Genomic DNA, 24,842 nt, shown 5'->3' with positions numbered 1-24,842 from the left:
AATATTTCAAAAATTTTTGCTAATTTTAGAATACAGTAGATAGGGGCGATTGTAGCTCCCTACATATGTTATTTAGAAATATCATTACTTTTGATCGAAGACGTTGCAGCACATTAAAATATTGGTTCTACGCATAGCATTGGTCATAACACTAGATGGTTAATTAGGTCTGGGTCTATCTGGGAATACAGTTGATAGGGGCGATTGTAGCTCCCTACATATGTTATTTAGAAATATCATTACTTTTGATCGAATACGTTGTAGCACATTAAAATATTAGTTCCATGCATAGCATTGGTCATACCACTAGATGGTTCATTAGGTCTGGGTCTATCTCGCACATCGAGGAGTGAATTTAGGAAGATTTTAGAAGTTCTACGGTCAAAATTTCTTAGATCCCCGACAATTTTTTCTGGACTCTCTTCAATTTTTATACATAGAAGATCATCAGACCCGTTGTAGAGTATCACATATCCGTCTACACTCTTCGTTCATATTTGTTTTCTTCATTTCTTATAGTAAATGATTTATGACTGTTATATTGGCAAATAAATGTGTTATACTCGTATCAACTAAATAATGTATTTGTTTGTTATAAACTAATTTGTATGATTATAAATAATTGTATTTATCTTTGTATTATTATTTATTTGTGTGTTGTTATCACTCTGAAAAATAAATGAAATTAAAACAAATCACAGCAAAGATAAGCCCGCCTTTCATTACACTATGCAACACTGAAAATGCAAACAACTTCTAGTATTAATTTTTTGAAAGTACGTATTTAGACTACAAAAACCCTAGTTGGGTTTTGTCCTGTCAGATCCAGTTCGGATTTTATGGCCTCATCTAAACCGGGCTAAATCTACACTTTTTTGCATTTATCAGGCCTTTATCTCAGAAACGAATAGGAATTTGGCCTTGCTGTCTTTAGCAATATTATAGCCATAAACTAGAACTTATCTTTTGAAGAAACCACATAAGAAAAACTCCATCTAGGGCATCAAAATCTATAAAATATAGAAAATTGTACATAATTGCTGAAATTCTGCTCTGTATCTGCTAAACTATTGGGAGCTGAACCAAGTAACCTTTTGCAAAAATCTTCCAAATAAAGTTCTCTACAATTCTTTAGAGCATTCAGAAACTCTAAACAGCTTACTTCATGTTGTTTCAGCGGTATTTTGCTTCATATCATTTACAACACGTATTTCAAAAACAGTTCACACCAACAGTTTATTCTCGCATTTCGGATTTCACTACATTATTGATATTTTTATTAAATCGTCATTGAGAAATGTACTGTAAACAACGGGACAGAGGCATTTTACAACAATGACATGTTCTGAAAAGTTGTGTATTACATTCCAGGGAATATTTTTCCAAAAGAAAATATTCATATTAACAGTTTTGGAGATACGGTGCGAAATGTATAAAAATTGTGGTATTTTTGCATATATTTTGAAATTTGAGGCAATAAATGTAGTTTTTCGAGTTCATTATTTCTCCATATATTGTTTTCTTGTCCTTATCTACAAATTTGCTTCAGAAGTCAGAAGAAGATTCGCATTGGTTTCAGAGATATAGCCCCGAATTTCTTTAAAAACTCAATATTTAACCATGTTTAGATGGGGCCATAAAATCCGAGCTGGATCTGACACAACAAAACCCAACAAGGGTTTCTTGGCGTTTGGGTCTGTACTTTCAAAAAATCATCAGTTCGAATTGTTTGCACAAGATCACCTTAAAAATGTTGCACAGTGTTATTAGCAGCAAGAATTGCTTCACTTTTTTGTCATATGCTGCGATAGATTATCTGAAATTTCGATTACACTGTGCAAGTGAACATGCAAAAAAAAATTAATTATACCTCGCTAACATGATTGGAATTTTCTGGTATAGGTCGGTGAACTTATCAAGAATGTAGACAAAGAAATTTATAGACAGAGTTTTCTATTCGATACAAATCTAATGTCAAGATTATATCTGATGGAAATGTTGTTTTGGCAGCAATTAGTGCCAAGGGGCTAATAAAGGCACCGAAGTAGATAGGGTGAATGGCAGCCCAGGAGGTTGGGGCCCTGGACCACCTCTAAATGGCAATTTTTAGTACATTTTATATATATTTTACTCACAAAACACCACATTTTGTCAATGTCGGATCGTAGTTCAGACTATGCTCCTGCATGAAGAAATAATATTAAATAAATGGTCTGTTCCAGTACTGTAAGAATCTACTAAGTTTTACAATTTTTTCGATAACATAAAGGAAAAAATGCTATTGTAGTAAAAAGTAGTAGCTTCTTGCAGGTTCTGGAGCAGAGCAACAAATTATATAAACATGTCCAGAACAAATAGAAAATAATATCTGAAATAATATTCTTTATATATTTAAGTAGAATTTTGTACAACATCTAAGTCACTTTTGATTATCCAAATATACGTTACTTTTTTTAAAACCACCATGTGTCAATTTGTCATATGTTGATTGTCATCATAAAGTCATTAGGGTCTATTAGAGACTACGGCAACATTTTAAATCGTCGCAGATGTTTCCTAATTACAATGCAAATTCACATTTCTCCACTTTAGAATTTCATAATGTCATAATAAATCACCTGGATCAGTTGTAAAGATGTAAACAAATAATTTTGTATGCTTGTGGTGACAAAGGGTGTTTCATTGGAATGATTGAAAGTAAATAAAAAAAAAAAAAAAAAACAAGTAAAAAAGTAATAGCCAGCTTTGCGACAGAGATGTACCTTGGACATTTAAAGTGTTGCAGAAGGAATGGACGAACAGGGTCCATTATGGAAGTGGATCTTATTTTTGAGAGTCATATCTTTTCGATAGATATCGCGCCCACTAGTCATTTCAATGGGTCATCGTATTCGATTTGAACCAGTATGGCAGGAAGCATGGACTTGTCCATGGAAAATATAATATCGCTGTCAACAGGACACAACGAACAGCATCGTCATACATTTCCAAAGGATCTTCGAACAGACCCTAAACTGCACTTAGACACAAATGTTGAACTTTGGTGGAGGAGATACCCTAAGGAGAGGACCGAAGTCAAACTAAATTTGGACAAAATATTAGGAGATCCAAAGTTTGGACCAAATTGGATGCCCCCTTTCAAAAGATATCGTGCATACCATTTTAATGACATTTTTTTAAATAGCGGGGAGAAGTACCGGAACTTGTGGACCGGTATTGCCCATCTTCGAACTGAAACTAACTTTGGAAAAACTATGACGAAGGCCAAATCTTGGACCAAATCGCCTGATCAGTTCGGGAGTTGTCGTGCTCTCTAGCCACCGTATGTAGGTGCCATAGGGGCTTTTTTTACACATTTCTGGCTGTTTTCACAAGAAGTATGGATTTGCCCTTGAAAAAAACTTTTACTGTCTTATTGGAGACAGCGAATGCAAGTTGCTTCAACAAAAATCAAAGTGATTCGATAGCTGGTCTTAAAGTGAACTTATTCAAAATTTCGTGTGGGAGGTATCCGCAAGAGTGGACAAATATAGTTCATATTTGAACTTGATCTATATCTGGTAGATATATTAAGATGTGTAGAGTATGCTCACAATTTTCCGAACATTTTTGAACTTTTGTGTGGGAGGTACCGGAAGGAGTTGTTGTTGTAACAGTGTTTTATTATTATGATTGTATGTTCGTTCTCCTGTGTTTGTACGGGAAGGAGTTGACCCATATCGCTTATCTTAGAACTTAAACTAAGTTTGGACAAAATATTACGAGTGTACATACTTGGGGTCTAAAAACATTATTTCGATGAGGCACATTTTTGTTCGTATCAAAGTGTATATTAGGGTTATGACTTTTTGACATTTTTCCTCAAAAATGATTTCCTGTAGCAGGGATGAATGGACTTTTGCCTATTAATCACTATCACTTAATCACTATGCTATCGTTTATACCATAGAAATATAAAAAAAATTCACGCACAAATCGATTTTAAAAAAATAATTTTTTGAAAAAATATATGAAATTAAATTTTTTTTTTTCAAAAAATTATTTTTTCTTGCACGAATGAATAAATATAAGCCTACTAATAACTATAATAACATTTATTTCATTAAAATATTAAAAAGTCGCGAAAAAAGTCACTTTGAAAAAATTTTAAATTTTTTGTTTTTTGTTAAAAAAATTATATTTTTGAATAAAAGCGTTTACGACATTTTTACGATTCTCAGAATTGAAGAAAAATAGTGAGACATAAATTTTATGTCATTTTAATTATCTCATGTGGCTATAAAGGTTATTTTCAATTATATATCTGTTTTCAGTGACTTCAAAAAAGTGTCCATAATTTTTATAAATTTAAAATTTAAAATCATTTTGTGCGTGAGGTTTCTTCACCGAATCACCTTATAATTAAGATTTTATGTAATCTTATGGCAAAACTCATCACGCTATGATACAGGGATATGAGGTTGTAAAAAAGTCATAACCCTAGTGTATATACTCTCTGAGATGGAAAATTGTATACCCCAAACGAAGACCAAATACGAAATTTTAGCCATTTCGATTAGATATTGCGGCCACAACCTTTACAATACTTGGGGCTATATGAAGACCGAAAAATTTCAGGTGAAATGTTGTATACCCCCAACGTAGACTAAATACCAAAATTCAGCCATTTCGGTGTGCTATTGAGGGTACAACTTTTGGAGGTACCGTACTATGGGGGCTATATCAAAACGTGGACCGATATATGTAGCTCACTTTTTCAATACCAAAAATCATAGAAGTAACAGAAATTGATATACCAAATTACAAAGTTCTATCTTAAAAATTAGGAGCTGTATCTTGATTTCGTTAAGGACGAACTTTTTGTACTCTCCGCTACTGTAGCCGAAAGGCCGAAAATAGCTACCAACAAGAAGTTCGCTAGAGTAAGACTAGTAATGAGGGTGAATGAGAAGCTGGGGCCCAAGGTGCCTCTCCAGGCTAGTGCATGACGGGCTACACAATGGATCTTAAGAACACCATGTCACCTGAGGGTTTTAGGAGAAGTCTTCGTTGTCGATTGCTTGGAAGCACGTGCCAACAAGTGAGACGACTGTTAAAGTTGTGCTAGAATGTACTGAGTGTGTGGCCAACGTTTTTGCTCTGACGGAGTGTACGTATACTGGCTTAAATTAATCACTCGTAGGCAGGAGCTGCTTCCCTACAGCTGTAGGAGCCTGAATTTTGATCATCGATTACATCATTGTCGTCTACAGACTCATCTATATCGTCATTGTAGGGACTCTGATCATTTTTCGACTGCATGCCCAAATCCGGTTAATTGCAGGAATTGCGCTTATATGGGTCGTCCAGCTGAGGATCTGATGATGTCTACTGACTGTTCAGAGTACGAGGCATTGGTTGCCAGGATTAACGCCAGGTATTATAATTGAGAGTGCTTAAGTACAATAACAATAGATCTGCATGTGTGTTTCCATTGCATTGCTTCAGTAGCCTTAATGTAGAGATGGCTGTGTGAGAAGTTGCTTGGAGTTTGAGCGTAGTTAGGTGTATGATGTTGACCCCTAGAATCTTGGTGGTGGTCGAAATTCTGTTATCATCGACAATAACATTCAACTCAGTGCTCACATTTGCAGTCCATGTGGTGAACAGAGTGGCCGTACATTTAAAGGCCGATATTTGCATATTCCTCGCGTGGAAAAAGGTGATAAGATCAGTTTAATAGGAATTCAATCTTTTTCGAATTACTTCAGAAAAGACACCCGACGCCAAGATCGTGGAATCATCTGCATACGTTACGACCTCAATACCACCTAGAGGGGGTGGAATACATGAGAAGTATAGGTTTAACAGTTTCGGAGATATCACCCCAACTTGGGGAACTCTCTGTTTCACACCCATAAATGATTATCCAGAGTTTCAAACTTGGCCGAATGACAGTCCGCACAATGTCCTACAACAGCGTGGAGTGCTTGACAGTATCAAAGGCTTTTGATAAGTCGAGCGCCACCATAACTGTCCCATCCCTGTGCTGCTTACAGAACTCGACAACTGGATAGCAATTTCTGACGCTGGGGACGACTGAAGTCTCAAGGGTCTTCGCTACGGGCGACAAAACCGAAATCTGTCTCTACGATTCACCTTTATTGGTATGCTTGCCTGGCTTAAGTAGCGAGATCACCTTGCCCACTTTCCAGATTTCAGAAACGATGTCGGTGGCTAGCGACAGGTGGAGAACTTTGGTGAGATACTTGACTCCTGGCTCATCCAGCTGTTTCAGCATTATCATGGAGATTCCATCGGGGTCCAACGCTTTGGCATTTGTAAAATCATCCATTGTAAATTGTGGTGGTTCCTCCTCGGCAGGAATAGATCTACAGTTGTGCCAAAGGAACTATATGGAACTATCTACTTCACTTTGCAGTTCCAATGGCCCACATTTTTTCTATGAATATTACACGTTCTATTTTATGATATTACTCATATGTTTTGCAACTAGTACAAGGAACTAGGAACTGGATTACCCAACACTAGATCTAATGTGACGGAGTATTTTTTCTCTTCGCCCTGTCACTCCCGGGGTGTTTGACCAACTATCAATTAAAACAACTTACGTGTCTGTCTGCCACTTCTTGGGTGCTCGACAATCTGTAGATTAAAATAACTTTCGCACCTTTTCGGATCAGTCAGCGTAACGTCCCCAAACGTGGATGAGGACCTCGCTTTCCTCCTTCCAGTTTTCGAGAGAGACATAACCGTTGGCCACAATTCACTTAATCCGGCTCCAATGTTGCAACTCTATATAGGATTTAACCACTTGTTCCTCAAATGCTCACCGACCAAACTGTTAACTTCCTGTGTCAGCTTCCTGACTCTGGGTTCCAGGGGTTGGCTCGACGAAGCTCATCCGGCTCATTTGGTAATTTCGTCGCCACGGCTGGGAAATTTGGTCTTACTTCGGGTATTCGAACAGCAGTTATATGGCGAGCGAGAGAGAACGTTCTCTTTGCTACCCGAACTTCAGAAGATTTGGTCAGATGAAAGTTCGGCATTCTGAGGTGATGAAATCGGGTGGTCTGAGACAATTATGGGGAGTTGACCTGACCTAATATCAAGTTGAAGAGTTAACAAAATTTTACATAAATGCCAAACCTTGTCAAAGAATAGATTCAATAAGATATAATTTAAGAATTGTCTGAAAGAAACAACTAATTTTGTTGTTGGGATATGTTTCCCAGGGGTCATTGCATTTATTGTCTGAAAGAAGCAACTAATTTTATTGTTGGGATATGTTTCCCAGGGGTCATTGCATTTATATGACACACTTTAAAGAGATCTTTTGTTAAGATAATTAATTATCTCAAAATACAATACAAAATCCCCCCAAAAATATATTCGCTGAATTTTAAGAACCTGTTTACGAATTTTAAACATGCTCATGCATTTTAATTCCCATTAGGCTTAAGTGGGAACAAATCGTTGGGTTATTAATATCTACATACTTAAGTATGTATAATGACGAAAATTGTGTGACTTAATGATTTGTTTTGATTTCTTTCTCTTTGTTTTAATTGCAATCACATGCGTCCTACTTCTTTCTTTCGATACTTACACTATCGGTTCGACTTGGAGTTTTTTCTTCCTCTACAGGTTCCTGTTCATGCATTTGATGTTTAATGCGAAATGCTTCCAGTTCTTCGATGGCATTAATACCTGATGGCATAGAGATGGAATTACGGCGTAAAGCTCGAGGCAGTGGTAAGGGTGGTGTCTCCATTTTAGTGGAACCATCAGAGGCAGTTTTTGGTGTTGTGGGACTATCTAGGGCATCGCCATTGTGGTGATTGGAATTTATTTGTATGGTCAGGTCAACGTTACGTCTACTACTCAGAGACTGTTTACGTGACACCGGAGCTTTGATCGACTGTTCCCTATCAGGATGGGAATTTTCTTGTTCTTCCGATGATTCGCCATGGGAATTTTCGTCAGCATATGGTATGTGAGAATTTCCATTATTATTATTTTTTAAATCACTCGGCATCAGTGGAACTCGTTGTTCCGCTTCTTCTTCACGTATGGGATTCATTATATGGCACAAATATGTATTTTATTTCAAATTTTGTTTAATTCAAAATTTCTTTAATACTTTTCTTATTCTTTCATCTACAATTTTTAAAACCCGAAAACACTTTCCATTATTTTATTTAATTTCGTAAAAAAAAATAAAAGTATTTTTTTCTTTTCTTGAACCCGTTAATACCGCTTTTGAATACTGAACGCTTGCAAAAATCTATTCGAACAAATTTGAATTTTTTGTTTTGCAATTTAACCGGCGGTCGAACGAACGTTCAATGTTTGATAGTCAACGCACGTTTAACGACACTCTCTGCCATACACAACAATGCACGACAGACACCTGCTTAACAGAACCGCAGCCAGCAAGCCAACGAACGAACGAACCAGCCAACAAACTAACCAACCACCCAACCCAATCGGCACCCTTCAACCTTCGTTTGAATGTCGTGCTCTGTTTTATTTTTCGCTTTGCCAATATTGGCGGCAATGGTGTATCTTCGTTTTTATTAAATTTTTTTCAGATCGTAACGATGATCGTATTTGTTTACAGTGACAATGTTTACTCTATAAGCAACAACCATAACAGCAATCAGCCTTCCTATTTTGCCGCTATGTGTCCGGCGATTGTGTTAATATTTGTTCTTAATAATTATCACATGTAATGACAAATACGAAAACGATAATAATTTAATTAATTAAAATTTTTAATAAAATCTCCGTGGACAAATATTTAAACCATGATGACATCGAAGATAAACCAATCGGAAAACATTAAAAGGCCATAAAGGTTTTTGGTGTCATTTATCTCTGTTGCGGATGTTGAATATTTGTTATTCATACGCACCAGAATTCCACAGATTTTTGGAGTATATATGTAGTAGCTATGCATATTCCAAAACCTGGAAGAATATACTATGTCATTTTGGAACGTGAAAGAGGTGTTGGATTCACGGTAAATCGGAGAATAAAAGATCTAGTTTCCAGATTCAGTACAGTCGAAGAAGATTATTTCAAAAATTCGCATTGAAGCCCCCACCAAAAGGAAAGATGCAACAAAAACAAAGATATATTCTGTAGACGACCTAGTGGGCCATCTACTTTACAGTAGACGACCCAGTGGGCCATCTACTATACAGTAGACGACCCAGTGGGCCGGCCATTTACTATACAGTAGACGACCCAGTGGGCCATCTACTATACAGTAGACGACACAGTGGGCAATCCACTATACAGTAGACGACCCAGTGGGCCATTTACTATATAGTTTACGACCCTGTGGGCCATCTGTTATATAGTAGACGACCCAGTGGGCCAGCTACTATACAGTAGACGACCCATCGGGATATCTACTGTACAGTAGACGACCCAGTGGGTCATATAATATACAGTAGACGACCCAGTGGGCCATCTACTACACAGTAGACGACCCAGTGGGCCATCTACTATACAGTAGACGACCCAGTGGGCCATCTACTATACAGTAGACGACCCAGTGGGCCATCTACTATACAGTAGACGACCCAGTGGGCCATCTACTATACAGTAGACGACCCAGTGGGCCATCTACTATACAGTAGACGACCCAGTGGGTCATCAACTATACAGTAGACGAACCAGTGGGCTATCTACTATACAGTAGACGACCCAGAATTCTGGTACAATATGAGTGCAAACGATAGATTGAAGTCACTTGCAAAACGCCAGGTTCATCCACTTGATTAAGCACTACCATTAAGATTGCGTGTGGGCCCAACGCTATGGACAATTTCGCGTTTCGGATGACATCTGCCCCACCGCTCATCGTAAATTGTGGTGTTAGCACCGCGACTGAAAAGCCTCATGGGTAGCAAGCTCCTTTTCGTTATATCACTCTATGGGTGCCCTCTAATTTTCCGGATAAAATAACACGCTCACCTCTTCAAATCGGTCACTGTCATTGTAAAAGATTTTTATACGAATAAATAAACTTATTCAAAAAAAAAAAAAGGAAAGAAAACTATACAGTAGCCGACCCAGTGGACCATCTACTATACAGTAGACGGACCCAGTGGGCCATCTACTATACAGTAGACGGACCCAGTGGGCCATCTACTATACAGTAGACGGACCCAGTGGGCCATCTACTATACAGTAGACGGACCCAGTGGGCCATCTACTATACAGGAGACGACCCAGTGGGCCAACTACTATACAGTAGACAACCCAGTGGGCCATCTACTATACAGTAGACGACCCAGAATTCTGGTACAATATGAGTGCAAACGATAGATTGAAGTCACTTGCAAAACGCCAGGTTCATCCACTTGATTAAGCACTACCATTAAGATTGCGTGTGGGCCCAACGCTATGGATAATTTCGCGTTTCGGATGACATCTGCCACACCGCTCATCGTAAATTGTGGTGTTACCACCGCGACTGAAAAGCCTCTTGGGTAGCAAGCTCCTTTTCGTTATATCACTCTATGGGTGCCCTCTAAATTTCCGGATAAAATTACACGCTCACCTCTTCATATCGGTCACTGTCATGCCGCTAAATGTAACCGCCATTCTATCATCCCTCGAAAGGGATTTAATCGTTAGCCACAATTTACTTAATCCTGTACTTATGTTAGTTATGAAGTCGGGTGATGTATTAACAATGACGATGGTAGGAAGATAATCTGAGCCAAGGAAAATTACAGGTTACCAGGGCACTTGATTTATAAGATCGGGTGCATTAGTGATGTCTGAGCAATTATGGCAACCTCCTCAAATCGTCGTAGGACGTACAGCGATGATCATTGCCTAGCACGCCCAGAACAAGCATTGTAGTTTACTATTCACTTTAAATTATGCAAATAAAAAATCCCAGTTATCGGTAATCAGCTGATCCGAAAACGTGTATTTTGTTTGACTCTGCAAATTTTTTTGATAAATTTGTATTATTTACTGCGAAAAATCTAATTTTTCGGCTATGAACGCTAAGAAACGGCGACGATACTGGGGAAATAACCCGAAATTCAAACAAGTCAAATATTCCGACTCCTCTTTCGTTGGTAACAGATTTCAGGCTTTGTCCGAGGATGACGATGATGACACATCTATAGAGAATGGAGAAATTGTCTCGAAACCTGTGAATTATCCACCAATTATTGTTGATACAGCGCATGATTTTGCAAAAATAATTGATTTATTTGGAAAGTCTTACAAATTTAAACGATGGCACCAAGATTATATCTGATAATGAAGATCTATACAATGAAGCTATAAAGAAACTAAAAACAAGCAATATGATGTTTTATACAAACCAAGTAAAAGATTCAATGAAATTTAAATTGGTTATGTTCGGTATGATTAAAATGGATACTGACTCAATATTAAATGAATTCAGTGATACTCACAACATCCAGCCTATTAGTGTCAAAGAAATAGTCACTAAGAGATCCAATATTAACGACGCTATTTATATGGTCGAATTTGATCGAAGACAAATTTCAAAAAGGGAAGTAAGAAAGATTCGTTTTTTCAATGGAATATCGATTCACTGGAAAAATCCCCTCAAGGGAAATAAAGGCCTGACGCAATGTTCCAAATGTTCAATGTACGGTCATGGTGGTAGACACTGTTACAGAAAAGAAGTATGCCCGGCCTGTGCTGGTAACCATGATTATTCTGTATGTACATTGAGTAAGACCTTAGAAAACGGTCCAGTAGTTTACAAATGTTGCAATTGTACTAAGAAAGGTCTTAGTAACATAAATCACAGGGCTGACGATCCCCGCTGCCCCTGTAGAAGTGAATATTTGCAAATTAGAGAAAAAATAACATCCAGATCCAATATTTTCTTACAAAACAGATATGCAAAAACAGCTGTTAACAATTCTCAGCAACATGAGAGAGAACATGTAGAACCCGTTACACAAAATACGTATGCTGCCACTCGCTCTCTGGGTAAACATCTGTTCTCAGACACATTAAGAAGCAACAACAATGCAAAAAATATCGATAACGATAACGACATATCAAATGAACGTTTACTTGAAATATTTTTCGAAGCAGTGGATGCTCTCCAAAAATGTCAAAACAAATATGACAAATTGAGAGTATTGGGCATGATGCTCCAAAATGTTATATAAACAAATAAAACGAAGGTTTCACGTTATGCACTGGAATGCCCAAGGCATAACAAACATATCAACTATTTCACAATTAGAACATTTTGTCAACGAAAATAATGTTGACATTCTAATGCTAAATGAGACTTTTCTGAAGTCTAAGCATAAGTTTGAAATTGGCGGTTACATTGTGTACAGAGAGGATCGCCAAACGCACGGAGGAGGTGTTCTAATAGCTATAAAAAGAGAAATAAATCATGAACTTATGCCCAAGTGTAAAACCACTTGTATAGAAAATATATCGATTGCTGTTAACATAAATAACCGCAAAGTAATATTTACATCAGTTTATTGTCCTCATTATTCCAATAACTTTAAAAATGATTTAGAGTTATTATCTAATATACATTCAGATTATTTTATATTTGGGGACTTAAATGCTCAACATATAAGCTGGAATTGTCTATCGAGTAACGCAGCTGGAAATACCCTTTTTAATCACTCTCTTCAGTCAAACTATTATGTTTATAATCCAACATCATATACCCGCTTTGGTCAATCGTCTGCATCTATCCAACCTTCCACGATTGATATTCTTCTTTCAAATTCCAGTCTACCTTTCTCTTCCTTAGAAACGCATCCAGATATTTTAAATTCGGACCATGTTCCTGTTTCATTTCATATCAACGGCAATATTTCCTGTAACGTCTACTTGACCCCAATGTACCATTTAGCGAATTGGTCGGATATAAAACTGTGGGTAGTTGATAAAATTAAGTCAAATAACTTGGAATGTCAAGAAATAACAGTCAATAATGTAGAAATGATTCTGAATTCTGTTACAGAAATCATGCAAAACGCATATAACAAAATTCCAAAGATACAAAAGATATCATGGCAGAGAAAAATCTCCCAGTTTAGTTTAAATCTTATTCGTCAGCGTAACAAATATAAACGTAGACTACAAAGATGTTTAGATAACAACGTTAAACTTGAGTTGATGGCTACCATAAAACAAATGAATCGATTAATTGATTTCCACATAAAACGTGATAGAAATCAAAACTGGGATAGATTCATATCAAAGCTTCCAACTGGATCTAAGAAATTTTGGAAAATTTCACAAGCAATAAAAGGCAAAAAAAATCCTATTCCTGATTTAACTAATAATGGAGATTTATTAAGAACAAATGCGCAAAAGTCAAATGCAATTGCAGATGTGTTTGAAAACTCGCAATTACTTACCTTTAATAACCTGTCGCCTCTAGAAAGGAAAGTAAATTCTTATATTAACACGCTGGATACCAAACGTATAAATCTATCTGATATACCTTTAATTGAATCTGCTGAAGTATATGGTCACGTGAAGAATCTGAAGAATAATAAAGCTCCTGGTCTAGACGGTATAACCAGCATAGTTTTTAAAAACATGCCAAAAGAAGTATTTGCAATATTGGCAAAAGTTTTTAACTTTTGTTTATGTAGTGGTTACTTTCCTATAATTTTCAAAAAGGCAAAGGTAATTCCCATACATAAGAAAGGAAAAAATCCAAAGCTTCCAACTAGCTATAGACCAATCAGCATATTGAGTTTACTTGACAAAGTTTTTGAAAAAATTATACATACCCGGATTCTTGATTTTGCTAATGCTAACAATATTCTCAACAAAGATCAATTCGGTTTCCGAAAGGAGCATTCCACAATCCACCAGATCAAACGAGTAGTAAATATCATAGACCGTAACAAGCGCAACCGAAAAAGCACTGGAGTGGTGTTACTGGATATTGAAAAGGCCTTTGATTCAGTGTGGCATAAAGGCCTCATTTATAAAATGAATACATTTGGATTTCCACTATACCTCCAGAAACTGATTCAAGATTTCTTACGTCATAGATCATTTATTGTTAATATCGAAAATGGATCATCCAGGGAAAGAATTATACCTGCCGGACTTCCTCAAGGTTCTGTCTTATCTCCAACACTTTACTCACTTTTTACATCTGATATATTTATTAGAGGAAATGTTGAAGCAGCGTACTATGCTGATGATAGTGCTCTGTTATGTACTGGTAAGGTGTCTAACGCTATTATTAAACGGATGCAGGAGTCTTTAAAACGAACTATCGCATATTTTGAAAAATGGAAAATTAAAGTTAATGAGGAAAAGACACAGGCGATTATATTCCCATTCAACAAATCTCCCAAACGAGTTCCGAATAGAGTTCTCAATATCCAGGGGCATAATATAACCATAAATGATGAAATAAAATATCTGGGTGTAGTTTTAGACAAGAGACTGACGTTCAGAAGTCACATCAAACACGTTTGTAACAAGGCAGTTCGGTGTGGACGTGCATTGTTTAAATAGAAGATCTGCCTTAAATACTGAAAACAAACTCCTGTTATATAAGATGTGCATACGACCCATTATGACTTATGGATGTGCAGTCTGGATCGACAAAGCAGCAAAAACATACATCAAACAGCTACAAATTATTCAGAATAAAAACCTAAAAATTATACACAATCTACCTCGCAGATTTTCCACCGAACGTCTTCATTCCATATACGGCTATAAAATGATTGATACATTTATGAAGGATTTGATGCTGTCATTTCAGGATAAATGCAGAATATCTACATATGATTCAATAAGGAATCTTACATAATTTTATTATCACTTTAATCTCTTTGCAAATAAGAGCTTATCTGTGATTATATAATTTTCTATCCCTTATATTTTCAAATAAATTATGAAATTTCATAGGTTTTTTAAAAACAATTTTCCTAAACTGTGATATTTTACATACTTATAGTTTGATATTCAAAACATTTTACAAAGAATCCAACTGTTGTAATACTATTTAGTAAATTCTCATAAATTGTAGCATTAAATTTGATATCAATAAAATTAAAATTAAAAAAAATAAAAAATCCGGCATTTGACTATTGAATATAATACAAATTTAGGCATTTATTTGGCTGACAAATACAAATTCAATAACAATTGTTTAAATACTGTTTATAGAACAAAAACATAAATAATAAATATTAAATTTCATTGTTATCAATTTAAAAACACAAATTGTGATATCACAACGAAATATGTACTAACATAATCGAATATTAAAAAAAACGAAATTTAACACTTTGTATTTGCGAAATGCAATGTGAATGTTGAGAGTAGAGATAGATCATCATCAACGTTCTTGTCGCCGCCGACAACAACATTCTGATAAAATTGTGTCAATAATTAAAACAAATAAACGAATCAACTACTTCAGTAGATAACTGTACAAAGTGTTTTTATAATTACTTTTTTGTAATTTTAGACATCACTAATCATAAAATGTTTTAGTACGATATATTCGTATGAACACACACAAGTGATGTTATTTAATTATTGTTGTAATTTCCTGCAAGTAGTAGGTGATGTGATAAGTTTATTACAAAAGTGCATTTCGTTTAATTATTCTAATAAAATCTAAGATATAATATTATTCATAATATTATAATATTATTCGTCATAGGATTATTCTTAGATAATAATTATAATTTGCTGGAACGGTTAAAGGTTCTTATAAAACAACAAATTATATTAACTCTAACTACACCTATGACTTAAGCATGTGAGGTGTTACTTTAATGCATTAAGAATCTACAGATCTGTTGTCGACAGAAATGATCACATATGCAGGGAATTCAAAGTTCATATGGACTAAGACTGTAGTATATAAACTTTAATTTTATTAAATACTCATCCGCAGAGATTTGTATAGTTTTAATAAAATATTCACAACACGCTAAATTTTTGTATTTTTTGCTTTAAGTTATTCAATCATAAAATAGTTTGCAAAATTTTGACAGGCATAGCCCATTTTTGGCAAATTAAATATCAGAACAACAACAAAAACACACTTTTTATAAATAAACAAACTAACTAAAACTTGGTAACGAATTTTATGACATTGATAAGCGAAACAATTAACAAAAATGCTCTACCCCGCTGCACAACAAATAAACGTAAACGCATGTGAGCATTTATAGACTGCGACCATAAGTACCTAAGCAATCAATCTTTTTTCGCTAACCCATCCATCATGATAGGGAGGGGTTTCCTCAAAACACTACCATCACCGCCACCCGGTTGTAAAATAATAAATCACAAGTGAAAATAATAAAACTTTTCGAATCGCCGTTTGATAGAACACTTGAAAGGGCGATAAATTCATTTATTTGTCGATAGTTGTTAAATCAAATAGTATTGCATTTTCTAAAGTTATCAACATGTTTTGAAGATTGTTGTCATGTATCGAATTTATATCATTGCCTCTATATTTTCCCCTTAAGTTGTCACGGCTGTACCATTTTTGAACGTCGTTGAACCACGAGTGCTTTGGCTTGCTGACGTTCATCTGTTACAACAGAAAGTGGATGGATCATTGGTTTATAACATCCACGACGTCATCCATTTTAAAACTGTTCTATTCTGTCTGATAGGATATATGCTCTTTTCTTTGGGCACCATGTATCGTGCTTTAGAACTTTAGAATCATATCCACCATGCGATGATAAGATAATTAATAAATTCTTACATAGGTGCTCCTCTACAGAACATTAAAAGGCAAACTAAGAATTGATTTTCACTCCTCTCAATTTGTTATTTGACATTCCCAAATTGGAATATCGTGGTTTTTGATTTCGTCTTCCACTTGTTTTCTTCACCAGAGCCTTCTGCGTGTACCGGCATGCGGTCCGAATTTATACACCTTCTTAATGGGTTAATCATCGCTCATTGTCATGGCTTAGCCAATCCAATCTTTGCCACACGATACGTTTAATTATGTCGATACCCTGCACGTTCATACGACATCGATATTCACCGTCAAGGTTTATTGGCCCCTAGATCTTTCGAAGATTTTTGTCGCTTTCGAACTTGAACAGCTCGGTAGTTGCGCAAGCAGAACCCTATCGGAACCGTACATTAGCACGGGTGGTATCAGAGTTTTGTAAGGTGTTATTTGTGTTTGACGAGATGTGAGTTTGTTTTTAAACTTCTTACTTAAGTCAAAGTAGCATCTGTTAGCCAATACTATTCTTCTTCTTATTCCACAGCCGATGTTGTTTGTTGTGTTGATGGCGGTGCTGAATAGACAAAGTCCTTAACTTTCACCAAAATTTTGTGAAGCAACTTCCAAAGTTGGTCCGTGTTCTATAGAAGCATTTGTCGCCGCTTACTGTCGGACCCACTTTAGCAGCTTCTTCTTCTTGGGACGATCAGTAACGTCCCAAGATGATATTGACGTCAATATTTTTAAAAAATCCACGCCTTTTTTTAGGGTTTGTTGGTGGCTTGAAAAAATATTTTTTTAAAAAGTCCACGGCTTGTTGGTGTCTTGAAAAAATATTTTTTTAAAACTACGGTTTAGTGGCGGCTTGAAAAATTATTTTTTTCAAAAAATCCTCAAAATGCAGAAAAAAATTATAAATAATGCACGGCTTGGTTGTGGCTAAAAATATGTATTTTTAAAAAATCCAGGCATTGGTGGTGGCCTGAAGAAATATTTTTTTAAATCGTCTTGTTGAGCTTGAAGAAATATTTTTTTAAATCGTCTTGATGAGTTTGAAAAAATACTTTTTTAAAAAATCCACGGCTTGAAAAAATATTTTTTTAAAAAATGCACGGCTTGAAAAAATATTTTTTTTAAAAAATGCACGGCTGGAAAAAAATTTAAATCCACGGCTTGAAATAATATTTTTTCAAAAAATCCACGGCTTGAAAACATATTTTTTTTAAAAAATCCTCGGCTTGAAAAAATATATTTTTTAAAAAAAATCCACGGCTTGAAACAATATTTTTTTTAAAAAATCTACGGCTTAAAATAATATTTTTTTAAAAATCCACGGCTTGAAAACATATTTTTTTAATAAACCAAAGGCTTGAAAAAATATTTTGTTTAAAAAATCCATGGCTTGAAAAAATATTTTATTTAAAAAATCCTCGGATTGAAAAAATATTTTTTAAAAAAATCCACGGCTTAAAAAAATATTTTTTAAAAAAATCCACGGCTTGAAAAAATATTTTTTTTTTTAAATCCACGACTTGAAAAAAAAAATTTTAAAATTCACGGCTTGAAAACATATTTAAAAAAAAAACACGGCTTGAAAAAATATTTAAAAAAAACACGGCTTGAAAAAATATTTTTTTTTAAAAATCCACGGCTTGAAAAAATATTTTTTTTAAAAATCCACGGCTTGAAAAAAAAAATTTTTTTTTTAAATTGACGGCTTGAAAAAATATTTTTTTTAAAAAATCCACGGCTTGAAAACATATTTTTTAAAAAATCCACGGCTTGGAAACATATTTTTTTAAAAAATCCACGGCTTAAAAAATATTTTTTTTTTAAAAATCCACGAAATCCACGGCTTGAAAAAATATTTTTTTTAAAAATCCACGACTTGAAAAAAAAAAAATTTAAAAATCCACGGCTTGAAAACATTTAAAAAAAATACACGGGTTGAAAAAATATTTTTTAAAAAATCCACGACTTGAAAAAATATTTTTTTTAAAAATCCACGGCTTGAAAACATATTTTTTTAAAAAATCCACGGCTTGAAAACATATTTTTTTTAAAAATCCACTTGAAAAAAAATTTTAAAAATCCACGGCTTGAAAACATATTTTTAAAAAAAAGACCACGGCTTGAAAAAATATTTAAAAAAAAAAACACGGCTTGAAAAAATATTTTTTTAAAAATCCACGGCTTGAAAAAATATTTTTTTTTAAATCCACGGTTTGAAAAAAATATTTTTTAAAAAATCCACGGCTTGAAAAAATATTTTCTTAAAAAATCCACGGCTTAAAAAAATATTTTTTAAAAATTCCACGGCTTGAAAAAAATATTTTTTTTAAAAATCCACGGGTTGAAAAAATATTTTTTTAAAAAATTCACGGCTTGAAAAAATATTTTTTTAAAAAATCCACAGCATGAAAAGTATTTTTTTAAATAATCCACCACTTGAAATAATATATTTTTAAAAATCCACGGCTTGAAAAAATATTTTTTTTTTTTTAAATCCACGGTTTGAAAAAATATTTTTTAAAAAATCCACGGCTTGAAAAAATATTTTTTAAAAAATCCACGGCTTGAAAAAATATTTTCTTAAAAAATCCACGGCTTAAAAAAAATTTAAATCCACGGCTTGAAATAATATTTTTTCAAAAAATCCACGGCTTGAAAACATATTTTTTTTAAAAAATCCTCGGCTTGAAAAAATATATTTTTTTAAAAAAATCCACGGCTTGAAACAATATTTTTTTAAAAAATCTACGGCTTAAAATAATATTTTTTTAAAAATCCACGGCTTGAAAACATATTTTTTTTAATAAACCAAAGGCTTGAAAAAATATTTTGTTTAAAAAATCCATGGCTTGAAAAAATATTTTATTTAAAAAATCCTCGGATTGAAAAAATATTTTTTAAAAAAATCCACGGCTTAAAAAAATATTTTTTAAAAAAATCCACGGCTTGAAAAAATATTTTTTTTTTAAATCCACGACTTGAAAAGAAAAAATTTTAAAATTCACGGCTTGAAAACATATTTAAAAAAAAAACACGGCTTGAAAAAATATTTAAAAAAAACACGGCTTGAAAAAATATTTTTTTTAAAAATCCACGGCTTGAAAAAATATTTTTTTTAAAAATCCACGGCTTGAAAAAAAATTTTTTTTTAAATTGACGGCTTGAAAAAATATTTTTTTTTTAAAAATCCACGGCTTGAAAACATATTTTTTTAAAAAATCCACGGCTTGGAAACATATTTTTTTAAAAAATCCACGGCTTAAAAAATATTTTTTTTAAAAATCCACTTGAAAAAAAATTTTAAAAATCCACGGCTTGAAAACATATTTTTAAAAAAAAGACTATGGCTTGAAAAAATATTTAAAAAAAAATTCCACGGCTTGAAAAAAATATTTTTTTAAAAAATAAAAATTCCACGGCTTGAAAAAAATATTTTTTTAAAAAATCCACGGGTTAAAAAAATATTTTTTAAAAAATTCACGGCTTGAAAAAATATTTTTTTTGGAAAAATCCACGGCTTGGTGGTGGCTTGAAAAATATTCTTTAAAAAATCCACTTTATCAGCGTTTAGACTCCGGTTTTCAATAGCTCGACTAGTAAGCCATCGGCTCCTGCTGCCTTATTATTCTTCAGCCAGTTTATAGCTGTATTTTCTTCATTTCTTCATTTTGGCAGTGCGGTTATAACGTAGCCGTTTCATATACGAGTCAATCAATAAAATACCTTTGAAGTCCCAAAAAACCGTTGCCATAACCTTACCAGCCGATTGAATTGTTTTTGCCTTCTTTGGGGCACTTCCTCCAGCTTCAGTCCATTGTTTGGATTGTTCTTTTGTCTCTGGAGTATAGTGGTGGATCCATGTCTCATCAACAGTTATGAAACGACGCTTAAAATCCATTTTATTTCGCTTAAAACGATCCAAACAAGCTTGAGAAATGTTCATTCTTATGCGTTTTTGATCGACTCTTAACAAATGCGGCACCCATCTTACAGATAGCTTTTTCATCTGTAGTTCTTCATGCAAAATTAAATGGACTCGATCATTTGAGATGCCCATGATATTAGCAATTTCACGCACTTTTATTCGTCGATCATTTAATACCATATCATGCACTTTAGCTACAATTTCTGTTGTTGTTGCTGTTTTTGGACGTCTACTACGTGGTTCATCTTCAATGCTTGTACGACCACGTTTAAATTCAGCAACCCAATTTTTTACTGTTGCATATGAAGGAGCACTTTCACCAACCTTTTTTATGTAAATATTTAATGACAGCAGGCATTTCTAATTTTTCCATTGTAAAAAAATTGCGGATGCGTCTTTTTTGAACACCTGTTTCTATATGAAGGAGTTGGCAGATCGAAACAAAATTTAACATGTGTTCATAACAGAGATGGAAGTTTCCAACACACTTAACTTTTTTCTGTTTATACCGCGCTTTTTGTGCTAGGCTAAGAAGTTTCCGAACTGCCCTCGTATATGAGATATGGCGCGTACCATTTTAGCGAATATTTTCGAACTTTTCTGCACCGACAAGGATAATTTTTTCTTTGTAAAAATTTTAATTTTTGAATCAATATTTATTTGTACACATATAATTTATTTAGAAAATTCCGAAATTCCCTCCGAATTGTTAAAATTAATAGATGACGAAAACCTACAGCTTTTGGTAGTGATATTTTATTACATATATGACTCAGGCCGATACCCTCAAGACTGGCTGAAATCAACTTTCATCACAATTCCAAAGAAAAGCCACCCAAGTCAATGTAGCGATTACAGACTTATAAGTTTAATGAGCCACGCTCTCAAAATTTTTCTATGAATCATTCACTCCAGAATTTGTAAAAAATGTGAAGAAGCCATGGGCCTATCTCAATTTGGATTTAAAGAAGTTATGGGTACAGGAGAAGCCTTACTCTCTATTCAAGTGTTAATACAAAAATGCAGAAATATACATAAAGATGTTTACCTATGTTTTGTGGATTACGAAAAAGCCTTCGACACCGTACAACATGCCAAAATGGTGGAAATCCTCACATCTATTGGCATCCAAGGAAAAGAATTACAATGCATCAAGCAATTATATTGGAACCAAACAGCACAAGTCGACATTAATGGAGAACTGACAGAATGCATTGCAATATCGAAAGGAGTTAGACAGGGTTGCATATTGTCGCCATTATTATTCAATATCTATACCGAAAGAATTTTTGAAGAATCAATGTCCAACGCTCGAAAATGCGTATACATATATTGGTGGGAAATTCGTCAACAATATCAGATATGCAGATGATACCACTTTAATTGCGAGTAGTGTATCAGAACTACAATTTCTTTTGACTCGGCTAAATTCCTATAGCGAAAAGTATGGGTTAAAGATTAATATATCAAAAACTAAATATATGGTGATAACCAGGTCTAGAAACCAAAGTACAACTGAACTACATATAAATAATGCACATATCGATAAAGTACAGAACTTTAAATATCTTGGCGTCAAAATAAATGAAAACTGGGACAACTCGAAAGAAATACGATGCAGAATAGAAATGGCAAGAGATGCATTTTTCAAATACAAAAATATTTTATGTAGTCATGACATAAACATGGAAACAAAAATACGATTTATTAAAACTTATGTCTGTCGGTTCTGCTGTACGGCTCAGAAGTGTGGGCACTAAAAACTGCTGAAATAAAGAAATTGGAAGCTTTTGAAATGTGGATCTACCGTCGTCACCACATTTAGCACCAAATTCAGTGGTTCTCTCAAGGGCTAACCGTCAACGGGAACTCATTGGAACAATAAAAAGAAGAAAAACGTCATATCTTGGACATGTAATATTGTATTAGACTTATGTAGAATGGTCCGATATTGAATTCCGTCCATCCCTCCGCCCGTCCGTCTGTGGTAATCACTCTAGCATCCACAAAAATGGAGATAGGACGATAGGATAGTTCGATTATGGGCTATATCGGTCCACGTTTTGGTATAGCCCCCATATAACGGTACCACCCGATTTCAGGTATTTTGAAGTTTTTAGTCACGTTTTCAACCCAAATTAGCTTTAATTTGACATTTAGGATTGCTAGTGATCAACAAACTTATATTCTAAATTCTGGTCATATGAATGTGCATATACCTTCTTAAGCCTAAAGCTGAGGGTATAAAAATATAAAAACATTAACGTTTCTAAAAAAAATCTTCGCACAAAAAATCTTATCACAATGGTGTGATTCAGTGAAAGAGTCACGTTATGGCCGAACACCACAACTGTGATATCAGGGTATTTTTGGATTATAAAATATTTATTTTGAGCGAATGGACGATTTACTAGGGCAATGTGTTTCACATATCTTCAAATGATATTTATGATATTGCCGTACATTGAGGTTTGACTGCACCCAGGAACGAAGACAAAAATTCATTCCGAGGGGCCCACTAGAACAAATATGACATTTTAGAATGAACGTCCCTGACTATACCAGACCTGAACAAACAGCCCCACAAGTGATGCTACAAGATACTCTTAAAAATTGTAAACTCAATTCAAATTTGCAAATTCAACAACAGATCAGGGATGGTCTGTGTGACAATTTCTTAGGGTTTCGACATTCAAAAAGTGGTAAAGGTCGAACACGTATAAAAAGAAAAATGAAAAAAGAGAAAATTGTGATATACAAACGGGGTATCAAGTTGGCGGAAAAGGAATATTAAAATTCTAATCACAAGTAGTCATAAAGGCATTAAACGAATAAACCTACGTACATTAAAGGGAGTCATCTTGGTATTAAGTCTTTAAGTGGTCTCGAGCGAGAGCGAACGTGAACGATTTTTTTGCACTTTGTACTAGCAGATTCCGGAACGCCCTTTCCTGTGTACAGACATATTTTTTCCACTTCCGATTTGCTTCGAGCTCAAATGTTACCTCTTAGGTAATTTTTTGAGTCATGGCATGGCATATCGGCATTATCCCCTCTACTTGGGTCTCCAAAGACATAAAGCCCTCATGTCAAAAGAGTACCTTTGTCAGGCACTTATATTCTAAACAGAGCCGCGTCACTGCCTTAACCCAAACATTTATAACGTTTTATATTCTCACTAAAAATAGCAGATCTCAAAATTGTACTTACCCTCTTTCTCCTGGCATATCTATAACACTCCGGCACATGTCTAGGATGCCTCAGCGGATCTTCTTGACAATAACGATTTAAACCGGCTGGTAATGAATTTGATTTACTCATCAGCGTTTCATCAACATTTTTCATACGTATTACAAATCCTGGTAAATGATGCATAAATTCTGGTATATCATATTCATCGAGTTGGGTGTCACTCTGCTGTTTGGTGCTTTTATCTAAACGAACAATTACCGACAGATCAACTCCAGAACCACCGCTTGATAGGCCAAGTTTTTTGCCGAATCGCAAAGATTCATTGTCATCAGAAGAAGAAGAATCATCAGCATTATTAATAACGTTATCATTATATGCATCAATTTCAGCATCGTCATCATCATCATCCACATATGGAATTGTACTTTCACTAGAATCCGTTATAGTTATCAGCGGTAACTGTGAACTATTTTCATTTTTTGATGATTTGAACATTTTTTTATGTAAAAAGACCTGTTTTAAAGGTATTCTAAGTAAACAAATATTTATTGTATAATGAATAACTAACAACTGCAGGCTAAGACTGCAATACTTCTGAACTCTGACTACAATTTGTATTGATGATCATAAATTATTTTCTTTCTACATTGTCGTTATGAAGAATTTTTTTACATTTAGCACCTTTATTCACCAGCAAGTATGCTAATTAGTCGATGAGAACTAAAATGAACTTGCAATTGACTAATAGATAAATGCGGATACAGGGTGACCAACCGACAACATATTGTAATATTTTTAAACTAATTTGAAAATGAAAAATCTTAATCACAAACATAAATTTTTTCAACGAATATTTTTTAAAGTCCTCTCAGCCACAAAATATGGAGATTTTAAAAGAATTTTTCTGGGTCTAAAGAATATTTTTCATGGTCTTTTTGGCCAACAACGTGGAGTTTTTAAAGAATACTTGTCAAG

At 34.4% G+C, this 24,842-nt stretch overlaps 1 protein-coding gene across 2 annotated transcripts in view; it reads right to left on the bottom strand.

Moving 5' to 3' along the window:
* LOC141397795 (myogenesis-regulating glycosidase) overlaps nucleotides 1–24,480 on the bottom strand; it is a 76,109-nt gene extending 51,629 nt beyond the window's left edge. Inside the window, exon 1 of one of the 2 annotated variants that reach the window (XM_073974525.1) lies at nucleotides 23,886–24,480. In XM_073974525.1, the coding sequence (XP_073830626.1) occupies nucleotides 23,886–24,362 (477 nt within the window). In that variant the 5' untranslated portion in view covers nucleotides 24,363–24,480. Of the gene's footprint in view, nucleotides 1–7,609; nucleotides 8,658–23,885 lie in introns of those variants that run through there. The other variant, XM_073974526.1, reaches the window with a different exon arrangement.
* Between the last annotated feature and the right edge of the window lie 362 nt (nucleotides 24,481–24,842).

This window comes from Musca autumnalis, unplaced genomic scaffold, assembly GCF_047663935.1.
Source record: "Musca autumnalis isolate F117 unplaced genomic scaffold, ASM4766393v1 scaffold_3, whole genome shotgun sequence".
NCBI classification, from domain to species: domain Eukaryota; kingdom Metazoa; phylum Arthropoda; class Insecta; order Diptera; family Muscidae; genus Musca; species Musca autumnalis.
Note: the sequence above shows the minus strand (reverse complement) of the source record. Positions and strands in the feature narration are given on the sequence as shown.